General features: G+C 15.5%; 5 protein-coding genes across 5 annotated transcripts, besides 22 other annotated features; 4 read left to right on the top strand and 1 right to left on the bottom strand. All coding sequences in view use genetic code 6, as the record gives it.

Annotated features, from left to right (window-relative positions):
• Nucleotides 1-2,236: 2,236 nt before the first annotated feature.
• Nucleotides 2,237-2,290: a microsatellite.
• Nucleotides 2,238-2,282: a microsatellite.
• Nucleotides 2,291-2,423: 133 nt separating the features above from the next.
• Nucleotides 2,424-2,473: a microsatellite.
• Nucleotides 2,424-2,481: a microsatellite.
• Nucleotides 2,424-2,483: a microsatellite.
• Nucleotides 2,484-4,222: 1,739 nt separating this feature from the next.
• IMG5_049280 (hypothetical protein) lies at nucleotides 4,223-6,031 on the top strand (the record flags this gene model as incomplete). The annotated part of the gene is made up of 1 exon (XM_004037491.1): nucleotides 4,223-6,031. One exon carries the CDS (start codon nucleotides 4,223-4,225, stop codon nucleotides 6,029-6,031), a length of 1,809 nt encoding a protein of 602 aa, XP_004037539.1.
• Nucleotides 4,322-4,382: a microsatellite.
• An 88-nt stretch (nucleotides 6,032-6,119) lies between the features above and the next one.
• Nucleotides 6,120-6,151: a microsatellite.
• Nucleotides 6,144-6,184: a microsatellite.
• Nucleotides 6,185-6,371: 187 nt separating this feature from the next.
• Nucleotides 6,372-6,406: a microsatellite.
• Nucleotides 6,373-6,417: a microsatellite.
• Nucleotides 6,418-8,452: 2,035 nt separating this feature from the next.
• Nucleotides 8,453-8,516: a microsatellite.
• Nucleotides 8,517-8,553: 37 nt separating this feature from the next.
• IMG5_049290 (hypothetical protein) lies at nucleotides 8,554-9,095 on the top strand (the record flags this gene model as incomplete). The annotated part of the gene is made up of 3 exons (XM_004037492.1): nucleotides 8,554-8,782; nucleotides 8,845-8,926; nucleotides 8,991-9,095. The coding sequence occupies 3 exons, from the start codon at nucleotides 8,554-8,556 to the stop codon at nucleotides 9,073-9,075; spliced, it is 396 nt and encodes a 131-aa protein (XP_004037540.1). The 3' UTR covers nucleotides 9,076-9,095.
• Nucleotides 9,043-9,068: a microsatellite.
• Nucleotides 9,096-9,192: 97 nt separating the features above from the next.
• Nucleotides 9,193-9,238: a microsatellite.
• Nucleotides 9,239-9,874: 636 nt separating this feature from the next.
• On the top strand, nucleotides 9,875-10,448 carry IMG5_049300 (hypothetical protein; the record flags this gene model as incomplete). The annotated part of the gene is made up of 3 exons (XM_004037493.1): nucleotides 9,875-9,927; nucleotides 10,196-10,343; nucleotides 10,395-10,448. The coding sequence occupies 3 exons, from the start codon at nucleotides 9,875-9,877 to the stop codon at nucleotides 10,446-10,448; spliced, it is 255 nt and encodes an 84-aa protein (XP_004037541.1).
• A 16-nt stretch (nucleotides 10,449-10,464) lies between these two features.
• Nucleotides 10,465-10,521: a microsatellite.
• Nucleotides 10,522-11,738: 1,217 nt separating this feature from the next.
• Nucleotides 11,739-18,152, top strand: IMG5_049310 (succinyl synthetase beta, putative; the record flags this gene model as incomplete). Its single annotated transcript, XM_004037494.1, has 5 exons — nucleotides 11,739-12,055; nucleotides 12,619-12,736; nucleotides 12,888-12,935; nucleotides 13,248-13,257; nucleotides 17,034-18,152. Exons 1-5 carry the CDS (start codon nucleotides 11,986-11,988, stop codon nucleotides 18,150-18,152), a joined length of 1,365 nt encoding a protein of 454 aa, XP_004037542.1. The 5' UTR covers nucleotides 11,739-11,985.
• Nucleotides 12,116-12,167: a microsatellite.
• Nucleotides 12,135-12,172: a microsatellite.
• Nucleotides 13,486-13,539: a microsatellite.
• Nucleotides 15,188-15,233: a microsatellite.
• Nucleotides 15,395-15,427: a microsatellite.
• IMG5_049320 (hypothetical protein) lies at nucleotides 15,819-16,337 on the bottom strand (the record flags this gene model as incomplete). Its single annotated transcript, XM_004037495.1, has 1 exon — nucleotides 15,819-16,337. A coding segment is annotated over one exon (519 nt), but the record flags the coding sequence as incomplete, so codon positions are not given.
• Nucleotides 15,965-16,008: a microsatellite.
• Nucleotides 16,818-16,856: a microsatellite.
• Nucleotides 16,820-16,854: a microsatellite.
• Nucleotides 18,153-18,556: the final 404 nt, after the last annotated feature.

Consider the following 18,556-nt stretch of genomic DNA (forward strand, 5'->3'; position numbering starts at 1 on the left):
TATATACATGCCTTAAATAATTAAATTTACTAATATTTTCGAAACATGAACTGCTTTTTCTTTTTATGGTTTCTTTTAAATGTTTAGGAAACTATTTTTTTCTTTTATTTTTAGTTATTTACTTTACAAATATAAATAGTTGATACTTTTAAATATGTAGAAGATATATTAAAACTATTTTAAAATCTGATGTTAATTCTAATAAATTTTTTTGTTAAAATTATCTTCTTTATAAATTATTAATGAATAAAATTAATATGCTTTTCTTTTTTAAAGCAAAATATTTTCTGTTTTATTATATTATATAATTGCACTCATCAAGTTTTATATTTTACTATTATAAATTTGCAATTTTGAAATATCTGAATATTTTTTCATACCATTTTATCACATTTAAATAATTTACTTAAATTTAAATTGTTTTTTAGATTTATTATTATAACTCAAAAAGCTTATTTTTTTTCTTATTTTTTATGTTTTTACTTAAATTAAAATATCATCATCTGCATATGGTTATAGTAAAATATTTCTATAGTTTTTTATGATTAAAATCATTTTTAAAGTTTTGATTAGATATTTTGAAATAGTTGTATTGTTTATTAGAATTAATATTTTAAGACATTATTGTATATTATTATAATATAAACTAATACTCATTAATTAGGATGAATTTATTTTGAATAATTATATATATGTTATTTTTGTATATTTTATTTAAAATCTTATTTTTTTATTAGTTATTGATATTTTAATATTGAAAAAAAAAATTCTAATTCAAAAGAAAGAAATGCTAATAAGGAATATTTTACTTTATGTGGTGGATACATCTGTCTAAATCATTTTTTCCGTAATTTTAAAATAAAATATCGTATAACCTAAAAATTAAACGATACTATTATAATGATGTCAAAACTTAAAGTAAAAAATTGTATGTAAAGTTTAATTTTTAGATGAAATTATTTAATATTAATATTTTCACAATTTTTTTTGTTATAAAATAACATAAACAGTCAAAATTTTGTATATATATATAAAAAAAGTCTATTCATTTTTTTACTTGTTTTTTATATTTTTTCTGTATTTTTTAAAAAATACTAAATCAGAAAAAATAAATGCGAGAAAAATGGATAATGACCCTTTTTTATTGATTTTTTTTTAAAAAAAAATCTATAAATAAGTGATATAAATCTGTATATCTAAGGTTTTTTCTAATAAAATAATTTATTTTAGTTTTTAATAAAAAATATTTTTTTTCTTTTATTTTTTATTATTAAAGCTTATTCAAATACTTTTATTTTATATATTTATAATTATCTTTAAAAAAATATAATAATTTTTTTTTTATATTAAATGTTTTTAATAATCTTAATTATATTATATCATAAAATATTTTTATTATAAATAATATTTCTATATTGTATTTATTTCATATTAAAATATTTTTTTTGTTGATATTTTTTTCTAAAAAATAAAATATCAATAAATAATATTTTAAAATGAAAAAAATAAGCAATATTTTAATTTAATCATAAAAATTTATAAAATATATAATTAGTCGATTAGTTGATATAGCCTGAAGGTTTCAAACAAAATTTATGTTTTTTAAACGAATAAATAATAGAAATTTGTTATTTTATAAAATAGATATTAAAAAAATTAAAAAAAAACATTAGGAATAATGAGCCTTTAAAAATTCTTTAAAAAATAATTTACTTTAAGTAAAATGAATATACGAAAATTAAGTTTTTTTAAGAAAAAATCTTGTAAATATAATATAATTAAAACGTTAAATAGAAAAATGAGAGAAATCTTTAAATTGAATAAAAATATATTTAGTTCATTAAATTTAATAAATAAAAAAAATTATAAAAATGTGAAAATAATTAACATATTTGTATATAATTTTTTAAATAAATATATTGTTAATATAATAAATAAAAGTAAAGTTTTTTTTAATTTATTTTTATAAAAAAAAAAATAAGGACAAAATTTTAATATATAGTCTATTTTTTAGAATAAAGGTGTGTACTTGAATAATAATATATTACTTATTCATATAGTTTATTATTTTTTTAAATACACAATTAAATATAAAAAAGATTTTAATTAAAAGTTTACAAATTTTAAAATTTATCATGTATTACCAAATTATAAGCATCATTCAATTATTTGGTAATACAAAAAAAATATAATAAAAAAAATATTTACAACATTCCTTATTTTATGAATCAGATTTTAAAATAAAATATAAAATAAAAAATAAAATACATAAATAAAAAATATATAAAATTTATAAATTAATTAACTTATAGCCTAATTAATAACTTTTTTAAGATTAATAAAATCTTTAAAAAAAAATTAAAAATATTATTAATATAATAAATTTATTTAAGTTAAAAATAATTAAAGAAAGTTAAAATGTAATATATATATATATATATATATTTATATATATATTTATATTTATATATATCATTATATTTCCTAACTAAAAAAATTTTAAAATATATCTTTATTAATAAGATATAAATAATTTAAATAAAAATAAAATTATTTAATTTATACTTTAAAAAAAGAAAAAGGTTTTGTATATATTTATACATTTTTATATTTAATTTTAATTAATAAAATAATATAAAAAGAATTACAAATTATAGTTTTTGAAAATAAAAAGTTAAAAATATTTACTTTATTAAATGATTAATAGCTTTATTTTTATAAAAAATGTTTTTTAAACTCATTTTTTTAATTAATTTAATAATTATTATGTTTTCTTCATTCTCTTAATTAAACCTTATGTTTTTAATATATAAAAAGTTGCTAATGAAAAAGTTTTTCTAATAAACTTTATTTTTTCTTCTTCATTTATTTAAAACTTTCCTTCATTTAAGTTTTTTTTATTTTATTCTTATTGAATTCTATATTTTAACAAATATAATAATAATAAATACAAAATTAATTAATTTAAATTAATTATAAAGATACTTTAAATCTTAATTTTATTCCATCATAGTTTATAATTTGTCTGTATACATTTATTCAAAATTATATTTTAAGTTAATTATATCAGAAAAAACTAATGTTTTATCGTAATTTTGGGTTTTATTTATATTTTAAATATTTTCTTAATTTTATTAATCTTATTCAATATCTTCATCACATTCTCCTTCTATTTCAACAATTTTTATTTGATTTTTTTTTACATTTTTAATAAAAAATATAATTATATTAATAATAAAGAAATTATTATATAAAAAAATAATAGATTTATTTTTATGATTTAACTAAAAAAATGGAAACATTTTATTAAATAATATTAAAATAACCAATAAATAAATGAATTTTAATCAAATTATCATTTAAACAAAAGTAATAAAAATATAAAAAATAAATATTTAAAAATTATTAAATTTATTTTATAAATTTTCTAATTTTATTAAATTATGTTTTTAGATTAATTGTAAAATTATTAAATATTATACTAATTTAATAATATATATATTTAGATAAATAAGTTATAATATGAAATTTACTATTAATTAAAAAAAAATTAATATATAATTAATAAATAAATAAGATAAATATATAATAAATTTTTTTATAATAGTGTATATATATTATATAAAATATTTTGGATATTATTTATTGAAAAGTAATTAAATTTATTTAATAATATTATTTATATTATTTTACTTTATGATGTAATTTATTATATTTATATCTAAAAAGTATTTTTATTAAAGAAAATATCTCAAATAATAAAATTAAAAATATAAAATAAATTAATATATTTTTTTTTAAAATATATAAATGCCAGCTGTTCAATCAAAAATATAAAATAGCTTATAAAATTTACTATCATTACTTTAGAAAAATAAAAAAAAAAGCGTAAAACTAAATAAAATTACTCATTTTTCTATCAATTAAAAATAAATATAAAATATAAATTGTTTAAAAAATCACTAAATAATTAGGCAATTATATTATGCATAATCATAATTCTTTTAAAATTAATAAAAAGAAAAAAGCAAAGTTAAAACATATCTTAATAGCATAAAGTAAAAATAAACACAATAAGCACAATAAAAACACTTAAAAATAGGGAAAAGGAAATGTAGATTTAATATTTTTTTAAAGAATAATAAAATTATTAAAAATAGTAATACCATCCTGGAAATGTGATATAAGTTTAGATTTATTTATTCTGACATTATTTTTAGTAATGCGAACATACTTATCAATATGGGTAGCTGGTGTTTAAGGTCGGATAGTGAAATCCATAATAAAATTATAGTTGAGTTAATTTTTTAAAAGAGTAATAATATATTTAATATATATATATATATATATATATATATATATATATATATATATATATATATTTGTATAAATAAAGATATTTGAATTAGGAATAATAGCAATTCCAGCATCATTTGTGAACTCATCGTTAGATTATTTCTACTAGAAATTAAATATATAATTTCGTACTAGATTAACAAACCATTTTTCGAATATATATTATAAAGATATGATATTTTACTAATTAACAAACTTAGATAATCGTGTAGAAAATCCAGATTAGAGATTAACTAGTGATATAGAAAAATGGTCTAATTCATTATCTATGATATATTTAAATGTAACAAAACCAATAATAGATATAATTTTATTTTCTAAAAAACTCTCTGAAATATTAGGAGCTATAGGACCTTTAAGCATAATGGGTTGGTATTTAGTTTCTGGAATAATTATAAAGTATATTTCTCCTTCTTTCGGCAAATATACATCTTAAAGTCAAAAACTATAAGGTGAATATCGCTCAGTTTAAACAAATATAACACACCATAGTGAAGAAATAGCGTTTTATAAAGGTTAAAATTGGGAAAAAGAACGTATTTTATAAAGTTTTTAAAAATTAATATCCCATAACACAATGATAATGCACAAAAGGCTTTATATGGGTATTGCGGATAGTTTATTAGTCAAATACGGGGCTGTAATTTTAGGATACGCTGTTTTAGGATTGCCTGTATTTGGTCCAGATTCGGTATAATATTTAAAAAAAATATAAAGCAATCCATCAAATATTACTAAAGACTATGTAAGAAATTCATCTCTTTTGATTAATTTAGCAAAAGCTATTGGCCGTTTGGTGATTTCTTATAAGGAAATTTAAACTTTAGCTGGATATACGAGTGTAGTTTATGAAATTTCATCAGCTTTAGAAGATTTAGATAATGGAAAATATTAAAGAATTTTAGTTTAAGGAAGTTAGGATTTAGGAGGCTATAATTATTTGAGTGGAGATAGTATGATTTAATTTTAATAAGGAGAAGTTTAGATAAGTGAAAATTATATAGAATTAAAATAAGTTCCAATTATTACGCCTAATGGAGATAGGCTAGTAAAGCCAATGAATATTAAGATTGAAAGTGGAATGAATGTAGTAATTTCGGGACCTAATGGATGCGGAAAATCTTCTCTTTTTAGAATTTTAGGAGGTTTGTGGCCCATTTTTAATGGAGTTTTGGTTAGACCCGATATGGATAAGCTGTTTTATATTCCATAGAGACCGTATCTTCCTAAAGGAAGTCTTAGAGATTAGATTATATATCCCCATAATAAGCTGTAAATGTTAAGAAAAAAAGTAAAGGATAATGATATCCTTAAACTTTTGGAAGTTGTTTAACTTTCATATATTGCAGATAAAGAAGGAGGAATTAATAGAGTTGAAGATTGGTAATCTATTTTGGCTGGAGGAGAAAAATAAAGAATTGCGATGGCTAGATTATTTTATCATAATCCACTTTTTGCTATTTTAGATGAATGTACTTCAGCGGTTAGCCTTGATATTGAGGCTTTACTTTATGGTTATTGTAAATAGTTAGGAATTACACTTTTTACAGTTAGCCATAGATTGTCTCTTTTTAAATATCATGATTATATCCTTAGATTTGATGGAAAAGGAGAATGGAAATTCGAATAGTTTGTAAAAGAAGGAAATCATTCGATTAGTTTTGATATTAATTGATAATTTTTTTAAATTATAAATTGAGTTTTAGGATTGTATTTTTTTAATTTATTATTTTAAAAATATTTTTTTATTTATATCGTGTTTTTTATATATTTTTGAAAATTATTATTTTTAAAACAAATCAAATTTGTTTTATAAATAAATAAATTTAATATTATTTTATTAAAAAATTATAAAATTTATAATTTAAATAAATGATTAATTACAATTGCTAGGATTTTATTTAATATATCAATGATCATTCTTTTTTGTTTAATAATAACAAAAAGCAAATAAATTTGACTTTAAAGCCTTAAATAACATTAAATCAATAATTCTAATTTATTAGGTAAATAATAAATAATACATTTTTTAAAAATAATAATTTATTTATTAAAAATAATCAGTTTTAAATAAAATAAATGATAATTATTTTGTTTATTATAATTGATATATATTTCGAATTTTATAAAATTAGATTAAGTATAAATTTATAAATATATTTAACTGATTTATTATAATCATCTGATGACTTTATTTAATATTAGTTTATTAGTTTACAGATTTTATACTTAACATATAAATAATTTTAATATTATTTTCTTTTAAAAATTATATAAAACTTTATAAAAAAAAAATATAGCCAACCTTTCAAAAATAAATCTCTCTATTTTGTTAAAAAATATATATGAGATGATTTTATATTTCGATTTATTGATATATAAGAATAATATTATTTTTTTATTTGATAGTTTTGCTTTTATAATTTGTATTTTAAATTTGCAAAATATAGTTTTATTTTGAAATAAATCAAAATAAAATATGCATTTTCATTAGGATTAAAATATATATTTTACTATTAGATCTATTTTTATTAAATTAAAATAGAATAAACATCAAAAAAATAATATAATAAATAAGAATATTTTTTGTATAAATTTTACCATTTAATACATATTTTTATATGCTACTTATTTTTATTTTTAATAAAAAAATCAACGCTACTCACCTTAAAAATATATAAAATTATAATTTATTTTAATAAAAATAATATATGTTTTTATAAAAGAATAAAAAAATATAATAACTATACATTTATCATTTAAATAAATAAATTATTAATAAAAGTTTATTGAGGATAATAATATTTAATTTATAATTATTTTTATTTTATCTTTGTTAAAATTACAAATAAAGCAATATATAAATTTCATTTGAAAAAAAAAACAAAATTTTTAAATATGAAAGTGTTCAAATTTTATCTTTTATTAGAATATTATTTGATTGTTTAGTTTAAAAAAATTAACTTCTTAAGTTTTAAGAATGTAAAAGTTGTGATATATATGAATAATAATTAATAAAGCTTGAATCTGAAATAAGATAACATATAAGGGTTTTTTTTTATTTTATTTTTTTAATTTTTTTATAATTAGAAAAAAAAATTAAATTTTTTACTTATTAATTAGATATAATTATAATTAAAACAGAATTTATAAAATAATTTTTTAGAATTTGAATAATAAAAAGAAAAAATTAGGAAAACTTTACAATAAAAATAGATGAGAATAAAAAATCAAGCAAAAAACTGGAAGAAAAGAAAAGGAAATTTTAAGAATAAATAAAATAAAAAGATATAGAAAACATATTAAAATCACTATAATAAAATTTTTAATTTTTAGATATAAAATTATAAAAATAACAAAATAATGAAAATAAATGTATTTAAATTTTAGAAACAAATAAATTAAAATTTAAAACAACACGATGAAATTTCCTAAAATAATGAAAATTTTTTAAAATATATTAATAAAAAAATAGTAAAAAAATAATATTTTATTTTTTTGTTTTTAATTGTTTTAAAAAGAATGTACTAATAAAGATTTTGTTTTATTATAAGAAAGAAAAAGATAAAATACTAAATTTAAATAAATCTAAAAAAAAATTAAATATATAATAACTTTAAAAGTTTTGATTTTATAAATAAAAAAATACTAAAACCTAATTCTAATTATGTTAACTAAATTTAAAATACATCTTATGCTTATAAATCAAAGTTATTTTCAAAACAATATTGAAAAACATTTAAATAAACAGATATAAATAATAATAATTAATTTTCTTTTAAGAGCTCAAATTATATATAATAAAATAATTTAGATTTCAGTATGAATATTAAAATGAAAAAATCTTCAAAAAAGTTAAATGAATTTGTAAATTCCTTTAAATTAAATTAAGTATTTATTGTTAATTTTTTAAGTTTATACTTATTTTTAATATGATAATATATATAAAAATAGCAATAATAAAGGAAGTTAATCTTTGGATAGAAATAACTCTTTTAAAATTATAAAACGAAAATACAATAAACAATTGTTAGTTATTAAATTAAAATTAAATCTGTAATAATCCATATTTTTTTTATTAATAATTATTTAAGTTAAATAATATAAATTAAAAATAAATAAAATAATATATATTTAAAAAAGAAAATAAAAAAATATAATATAATAGGGAAAAAAAAAATATTAAAATAAAAAAAAATGGTTTGGAAAATATTGTCAAAATTAAACAAAAAATCTATATAAAATTCTGGTTTAGATCATCAAAAATATTAAAAATTGCCATTTTCGTAAGACTTCAATAATCTTGCTAAAGCATATGATTTGAGATTATGGTATATTGCCAATTCTCCCCATGAAGATAAAAACCTTGAATATGTTGTTTAAGCAGAATAGTTACATAATGAATTAAATTATTAAAATTCTAGATGTTATTTTTTTTTTAAAAAAAATATAATATAATAATAATATTAATATTTATATTTAAAAAAGAATTTTTATTTAGAACTGCTGCATTTTTATTAGGAATAGAATTATTTTATATGTTTTATGATATGCCGAAAAATTATGACTGGTATAAAATATATATTAAAAGAACTCATATATAAATATAATTACATTTTATTTTTTTTAAAAAGGTAAGATTATCATGAACCTAAACATAACATCTAAATTTACGGCGACTTAGAAGAAGGTGGTGATGAAGGTGGTGATGACGATTGAAAATATTTTATAATTCTTTTATTTTTTAAATAATAATAAAAACTACAAAAAATTTTTATTATTTTTATTAATTAAATCAAATTAAAATAAAATTAATTTTTTTTCAGATTCATTAAATATTATAAATATTATTTTAGTATTATATGATTATTTTTATTATAAAAGAAATCTAAATAGCATATAAATATATATTTTTATATAATACATCAACACTTTGTAGATTATATTAAAAAATAGTTTTATTTAAATTTATTACTTTTAATTTAAAACAATCTATAAATTTACTATGTGACCCTTTGATTTTGTTTGATAATTTTGTTTTGACTAATTGGTACAAAAATAATTTAATTTAATATATTACTAGTGTTTTATTATTTGTTTTAAAATAAAAATATTTTATAATAATAAACGATAAAATAGAAATAGATATTTATCTATAAATAATTATCAAATTTTATTACTATAAAGTAATTTATTTTACAAATATAACATCAATTTTATAAACTATTATTATTAACTTTAATTCAAAAAAAATTTAAATTCAAAAACTTATTTGATAATTCAATAAATATATTTAATTATAAAAAAAAAAATAACAATATAATTATATAAAATAGAAAAATAAACTGAAGCATAAATAAAATAAAAATTAAAAAAAAATAACATTAAAATGGGATGTAATTTATGTTCGCCAAAAATAGAAGTTTTAAAAAATTATATTGTATATTTTTTTTTTGAAAATTAATAAATAAAGCTTTCCCCAGAAATGGCTAAAAAAATAATGGGAGTATTTAATAAAATGGATGGAGATGGTTCAAAATGTATAGATAAAGTAGAAACATTAAAATATTGGTTATAAAAATTATATATTAATTCAATAAATATATAAAATTCATATGAATCTTCTAAGAAAATATAAATTTATATCAAAATTATTAAATTTCATATTACAAAACATAGATATATTTATAAAAATATTTTATATAGATACTAAGCAATTCTTAAATAATTTTGATATTACATTTAAATATTTACTTAATGATTCATTAAATATTATATTCAGATTTTAATATATAAATTATAAAAAAACAATAAAAAAAAATTATAAATTTAAATATAGGAAATCTAATTTTGCAAAAGTGAATACCGATGCATTATTCAAAGCTGTTGATATAGATAATAGCGGAACAATAACACAAGATGAATGGATGGAGTTTTGGCATGATGTAAAAAGACAAGGATATTCTGAAGAAGAAATAGAAGAAGAGGTAAATATATTACTTTTAACACTACGTTTTTATAATTAAATATAATTTTAGATTGAAAATTTACTAGAAGGTTTTTCATGGGTTCACTTTGATAAAAAACGTTGATAAATTTTTCTTTCTGAAATATTAAATATAAATATAACTATAAACATAAACATAAATACATATATATAAATATTTTCTGAAATTTGTAAAAGACATAAATAAAAATAATTAATTAATAAAGATATTCATTTAATCCTCTGATTCCATATAATATGTTATTAACTTAATAATATTTAATTTTAGTTCTTAAAAAAATGTGAAAACTATTGTATTTTTACAAAATTCCTCTTTTTATAACTTAGGATTAATAATTTATTTAAATTACAAAATTTGAATTTTTATTATATATTTTTTCTTTTTAAAAATGATTTTTTTATTTAAAAAGATAATAATTAAATTTATAAAATAATTTTTATAAATTATCATTATTTTTTGAATAAATCACATAAAACGCACATCCTTTGACACATATATTTTTCTATTATTATTATTAATATTATTATGCTATAATTATTACAATTAATTATTTTTTCTTTAAATTAGAGCTTTTTTAATTTATTTACAATATTATTTTAATTTATTTATTCTATTTTCAGATAATATTCTATATGAATTCTCTAGATTTTATGTAATAATACTAAATTAGTTTTTTTGTAATGTACTTTATCTTATATATTTCGATTAACCTTATTTATTTTTTTATTTATATTTAATTTAATAAAAATATGGAAACTCTTTCTAATTCTTTTTATAGGCTTAATATTTAATTTTTTATTCTTATCCTATAACATTTAAAATTAAATCTTAATTGTTATAAGAACTTTAACTTTCTTAAACACTACTTTCAGTTTACAAAGTTTTATTTTTCTTCATTTATGGATATATGAGGTCTACTTTATTCTCTGCATGAAATCTACATATTATTTATAAATAACGCTCTTTGATTCTTTTTTTATTGTTTTTTTAGTTTGTTGTCTTATAAAATTGCTTAGCTTTTATCATATTCATTTTTTTATAAAGTCTTCTTTTTCAAGTAAACCTGAATAAAAATTTTTAACTTTTATTTTTTCATAATCTTAGATAAGCCAAACTTTTTTATAAAACAGTGAAATTATTTAAATTTACAAACAAGTTATAAATTTATATATAACTTTTTATTTTGAAATAATTTACTTATGTTTTTTTTATTTTGATTTCTTTTATATATAAAAACAAAAATAAAATTATTTTTATACAAATAAGTAAAAAAAATTATTAAACAATAAGCATAAAAGACTTTTAGTTTTCTTAATATATAAAAATAGATTAAATATATACCCATGTAGCAATATGACTCTACTCTCAACAAATTAGTTTCTAAAATAAATTAATCATCGGCTATAATTTTATTTTTATCCTTATATATTTATCATAATCCTCCGGATTTTATTTAAGGACATTTAAAAAATAATCTTTAGTGATTTTATGCATTAAATTTAAGTTTATACATTGGATAGAAGTATTACGAGGTATTTCTGTAAAAAAGGAAAGATCGATCTCCAAAAGATGTATTATTTGAAAGTTAAATTAAAGTTTTTTTACATTGTAACTTTTTAAAATGATAGACATCTAGTTTTCCTTTACAAATTAAATGAACTCTTACAATAGAGTCTTTGGAATAAAAAGCTGTATTTAAATTAATGAGAAAATAAAAATAAAAGAAGCAAAAGCCTATTTAAAAATAAGTGAATTAGAAAAAATAAAATGATTAGCAAAACAAAAATTAAATTAGAAAAAAAAGAATTTAAAAAAAACTACTTAAAAAATAATAAAAAAAGCATCTCATAATAGAATATATGTATATAAAGAATAAAAACAATTATTTATTATAATTAAATATTAATAAATATAAAAAGGTATAAATTTTATTAAAATAAAGATATAAGCCAAATTTTTATTGTTTTTAATTAAACAAGTTTTATATCCAATAAAATGCTGATATTTTTTATTTATTTCTTTAAATTTTAACTATAAAATTAGTTTTAATTTTTTTATGAAGTTATTTTTGATATATTAATATTTAAATTGTATTTTCCTCCTAAAATTATTATTATTAATTATTATGTATGTTTTTCTAATATTTCTATTTTACTTACATTTTCAAATATATTTACAATTAGATGGAATTATTTTAAACACTTTTATAAAATATCTTTGAAAAATAAATAAAAAAAACGATATATTATAAAAGTTTTGACATTAGCACATTTTTTACAATAAATTACATTAAAGTATTTTTCACAATAGTTAATTTCTCAAGATATTTTGAATCAATTTAAAAATTATAATGTCATGAGAATTCAATGCTTGTAAAATAAATATGCACCAGCGCAATTTTATAAACAAAAATAATTATAATTTTTATTTTTTTAGAAACTAAGCAACTTTAATTTTTCTATTGTATATACTATTTACTCCTATTTTTTCTTTATGAATTTAATTTTATGCATTTTTCATAAGTTTTTTCAAGATCTTCTATGTTTTAGTCACCTTAATGGACGCTAACCAGTAAAAAATTTGAATCGTATATTTATATTTATTTAAGAGAAAGTAAATGTATGATGATTATATGTATAGATATTTAAAAAAATCAAATTTAAGTATTTTATTCAATTTTTTCTGTTAAAATTATTATTTTATTTTTTAATATTTATATTAAACAAAAATAATTCAAAGAATACTAAAGTTTTTAATATATCTTAAAAAATATGAATTATTTTATTATATACATTAATAATTAACTTATTTTGAAATTTATTTTTCTTAAAAATTATTTTTATATATTATTTTTAACTTTAATAAATATTTTTATTATATTAGCATTAAAAAAGTACTATAATTTTTAAACATAAACATCAAAAATAATTTATTTAATTAATATTTTATATTTATATAAAAAATAAGATACAAATTTTATTTAAAATTTATCCGATAAAAATAATATTCAGATAGCTAAATAAATAATGAACTCTTAATAATTAGAAGATTAATAAATTTATTAACCAAATAATGGATAAACTCTTGAATTGAATAATTAAGAAAATATTTAAAATTAAATTTAAGATAATGAAAATAATCAAAATTATTAAGAATAATAAATTAATTAAAATTAATATCACGATGAATAAGAAGAAATAAAAGAATAATAGGAAAATATATAAATTAATTAAGATTTGTAGTAAAATGATGACAATTGTCAATTTACTTCATCTTGTTCATCTTAAGATGAAAGTTAAAATTTATAAGGAAATATATAAAGTGAAATTATAAAAATAGGAGCTTCTTTATAATAATTTATATAAAAAATGGTTTTCTACTACGCTTACTATTCTTTGAGTAAAAAAGCTTTAAACTTTTTAGCAAAAAGAATATTTCATTAAAAAGAAGATATTTTTTATTGGAATATATTTAATTTTATAAAAAAAAATAGATGAAAAAAATATATAAATAAATATATAAATTATATCATTTTATTGCTTGTGTTATATTTAAATATATTATGATACCAAATTTTATTTTTTTCAAGATAATATTTATTTTTTAATACATTTTATTATTTTCTTAATTATAGTTATTTAATAATAATAAGTATTATTTTTAAACATTTATATTATATTAATTAATTTCATTATTTTTATTAATGTTGAATTTAAATTAAAAAAATAAAATAAATGAAAATATATGTTATTTTTTTAAATTATTTTTCCATTTTTTGTTTGTTTGTTTACATTTGTTTTAATTAATACTTTTATTCAAAAAAAGTTAATATCTTTAAAAGTAAAAAATTATAATTATCATAAAAATAGATATGAATAGAATTAGTATAAAGGAAGGAAAAAAAAGGAATAAATATAATATTTAAATGCAGGTATCGAATAAAGTGAAATTAATTTTAAATTATAACAAAAGGTATAATTAAAATTATTATATCATTAATTTAAAAAAAAAACTTTGAAAAATAATTATATAAATAATACATTTTCTTTATAGTCTTTTAAAATAAACTAGTATAATAAATAAAATATATTTATTAATTAATTTATAATTATTGAAAAAATTGGTAAAATAGCTATTTAAAAATATTAGGAATTAAAAATAATAAAAACAATAATATAAATTAAGATTTATGAAATTTTGACGAAAATAATATTTAGTATATTTTTATATAAATTAGTTAAGATAAATGGATAAAGAATTTTTTATTTTTTCGGAGAAAAACTTAAATTAATAAAATAATAAACATATATACATAATATTGTACTTATTTAAAGAATATTTAGAGGATTTTTTTGCAGAAAAATTATTTTTTGACTACAATAATTGAAAAAATTAGTCTTAATTATTGAGAAATGTTTACTTTAATATAGATTAAAATAAATGAAAAATACAAAAATCAGATTCTAATGTTTTGATAATATAAAATAAGTTAAAGTTTTTAATAAAGAAAATATTTTGGCAGAAAGCTAATTTGAATATTTTTCTAAATAGCTCTTTATCTAAAAATATAAATTTATTAACTTAAATATTTAAGAGTTTTTTAAATAATAAGAAGTAAAAAAATTAAGTAGATACCTAAAAAAAATATAAAAGACTTAATAATTAGCTAATTAAATTATATAAAGAAATTTAAAAATTTTATAAAATATATTAGTTTTTTTTTATATATATTTCTATAATATTTTAATATAACTAAATAAATCAGTAAATATAGAAAGGCTAGAAAAAATGGATAAAAGTTTTTTTTTAATATATAATTTTTGAATAAAAATAAATAAAGAAATAATAATAAACATAAAAAAAGTAATATTTTTTAAAATTAAAAATAAAATGGAAAATAAAAATTACCATCAAATAATACTATGATTGAATCGAAATGTCAAAACGAATATTGAAACTTTAATTTTTGGTTAGCAAATAAAAATAAATAATTAAAAAAATTAATAAATATGAATATTAAAAATTTATATATTTTTATTATATTTAAATTTTGTATTTATTTATGTTATATGAATATTTATAATTTTATTTAATTAAATTTAAAAAGATATTATAATAATTTTATATAAATAAAAAAATATAAAAATGAATGTAAAGTAAATTTAATAAGATTTTAAAAAGTAAAAAGATGATATTTTCAAAAATATTTATAGCACGTTAGAAAATATAGCAATTTGTTTAAAATATAGCAATAATCCAGAAGAAGAGTTAATAAAATAGAATTTATTAAGAAATGAAGTATTTTTATTTATAAAGTAAAGTTAAAATTTGTTAAACTTGAATAATTAAATATAAAAATAAAGTAAAATTTATTTAAAAATCAACAAATTGTTTCAATTAATTTTTTTAAAAATAAAAAGTTATTTTAGATGAAAAATCTGATAAGAAAAGTACTGAAAGTTAATTAAAATAAGATGAATTGAAAACAATATTAAAAGAGTTATAATTTATGTATTAATAGGAAAAAAATATAATGTAATAAAATTTTCAATTATTTCAAAATTAATAACCTTAAAATATAAATTAGTAACATCAGCATCATTAATAATAATATATAAATTAATAATAAATATAAAATTAATAAATTCAATAAAATCCTTAATAAATATCTCATTAATAATAATTTGCTTAGTAACAATAAAATTAGTAATTTTTGCCTCAATAGATTTAGTAATAAAACTTAAATCCAAATACTACTAATTATTATTAACCTAATTTTACTAATAATAATTAAAGCTAAATTTAATACTACGCTTCTTAATCTTAGATTTCTTAAATTGTAGATAATTAATAAATATATTAAGGTCCTTAGAATAGAAACTATAACTAAAATAATAATAATGCAAATGATTTTATGGAATATAATAATAGAAGATAATGAAAAATAAATATATTTAATTTTATTTAAATAAGCTTGTTAAAATAAATTAAAGAATTATTATTTTAATTTATATATTGTTTATTTTTAAATTATTAATTTTACACATAAAATAAATAAATAATTATCAATTTTTAATTTTTTTCTTTCATTTAATAATACAACTATAAAAATATTGAATTCATATTTTTTACGAATTAAATATATTTATTTTTTATAGTTACATATATTATATATTTATTTTATTTTTATTTTCATAATATAACATAAAATTATAATACATAAAAACTAATTTATGAAAAAGTTAGAAAAATATATTTTATTTTATAAAATTACAAAAAGTAATAAAAATCGGAATTAAAATGAATTTATTAAAACTTATAAAAAATACTAAAAACTATTTACCATTAAAATCTAAACTTACACACATACCCTAAAATAATATAATTTTACATGAATATTAAGTATTAGATCTTTTTAAAGAATATAAACTTCCTTTATTATCTGTAAAAATTATAATAAAAAAAAATAAAAATAAAAAATAAATAAAAAAAGGCATATCGTGCTACTCATCCAGATGATGCTCTTAAGTTGGCAGAATAATTAGAAAGATAAAGATAACATTAAAAAGGATTGTAAATAAATCAACAATTTACAGATTTTGTTATAAAAGCTTAAGTATCAAAAATATTCAAATAAAAAAAACTCAAAAAAAAATATATATAAAAAAGATTCATGCTGGAGGTCGTGGTAAAGGTTATTTTAAAGAAAATTCATTATAGGGTGGTGTATAATTTGCTTATTCTCCATAAGAAGTATAAAAAATAGCAGAGTAAATGATAGGAAAGACATTAATAACAAAGCAAACAGGATCTAGAGGTCGTATAGTTAATTCTGTATTAATAACAGAGCGAATGTTTCTAAGAAAAGAGATGTATTTTTCTATCAACTTAGATCGTACAAGAGGAGGATGTGTAATAATATGTAATTAAAGAGGAGGAGTTAATATAGAAGAGGGAGATCCTCGTTTTATTAAGACTTATTTTGTGACTTTAGAAAATGAATTAGATGATGATATGGCACAGCAAATAGTAAAAGATTATAACGTAACTTAAGAATGCCATGAATAATTAAAAAACGTTATTAAAGGGTTATACAAATGCTTTAAATAGAATGATGCTACTTTGCTAGAAATAAATCCTTTAGGATTAGATGTTAATAATAAGATTATTATTTGTGATTAGAAAATGAATATTGATGATAATTCAGATTATAGATAACCTAGATTAGCTGCAATGGAGGATATCACATAAAAAGATTGGAAGGAAATCGAAGCATAAAGATATTGTCTTAATTATATTGCTTTAGACGGTAATATCGGATGTATGGTCAATGGAGCTGGTTTAGCAATGGCTACTATGGATATTATTTCACTTAAGGATGGAAAACCTGCTAACTTTTTAGATTGTGGAGGTAAAGCAGATGACTCTTAGGTTGTTTAAGCTTTAAAAATTATGGATAATGATCCTAATGTGGAAAGTATTTTGGTTAATATTTTTGCTGGTATTGTTAGATGTGATGTCATTTGTTTAGGGCTTATAAAAGGAATGGCGCTTTTGGGAATGAAAAAACCTATTGTTTTGAGATTAAAAGGAAACAATTCAGAGGCTGTAAAAATTCATTTTTATTTTTTTATTATTTTTTTTATTTTTTTAAGGCTAAAGAAATTATCTAGAATTCAGGATTTAATGTTATTTATTGTGAAAGTTTGGAAGAAGCAGCTGAAAAGGCTGTTAAAATTGCTTAAATTATTAGAATGGCTAAAGACGCTAGAATTATTATTGAATTGACATCTTGAAGTTATCTATTTAATGAAAAAAAATAAAAATATTTTTTATATTTACTTTTTTATTTTTTTAATAAATATTAATAAACTGATTTGAATTTTTATTTTAAATAATTTTGAAAGAAATACTTATATAAATATATGGATTATTAATTTAAATTTTTTTGATAGAAAACCAATTAAAACTTAATATAGTATTTGACTAGTGTTATTTTATTTAATATTAAAATATATAAAAAATTTTATTTAGAAAATATCATATATAATAATTGATATAATAAAGTACAGATAATTTATTTATTTTTTATAAAAAAAACTTTTAAATTTTGTAAAATAAATCATATTTTTTTTTCTATATTAATAATTTAATTATCATTCTTTACTTTATTTTCTAAGCCATTAAATTTT

The sequence above is a fragment of the Ichthyophthirius multifiliis genome (genome assembly GCF_000220395.1).
Source record: "Ichthyophthirius multifiliis unplaced genomic scaffold scaff_1120509250130, whole genome shotgun sequence".
In the NCBI taxonomy this organism is placed as follows: domain Eukaryota; phylum Ciliophora; class Oligohymenophorea; order Hymenostomatida; genus Ichthyophthirius; species Ichthyophthirius multifiliis.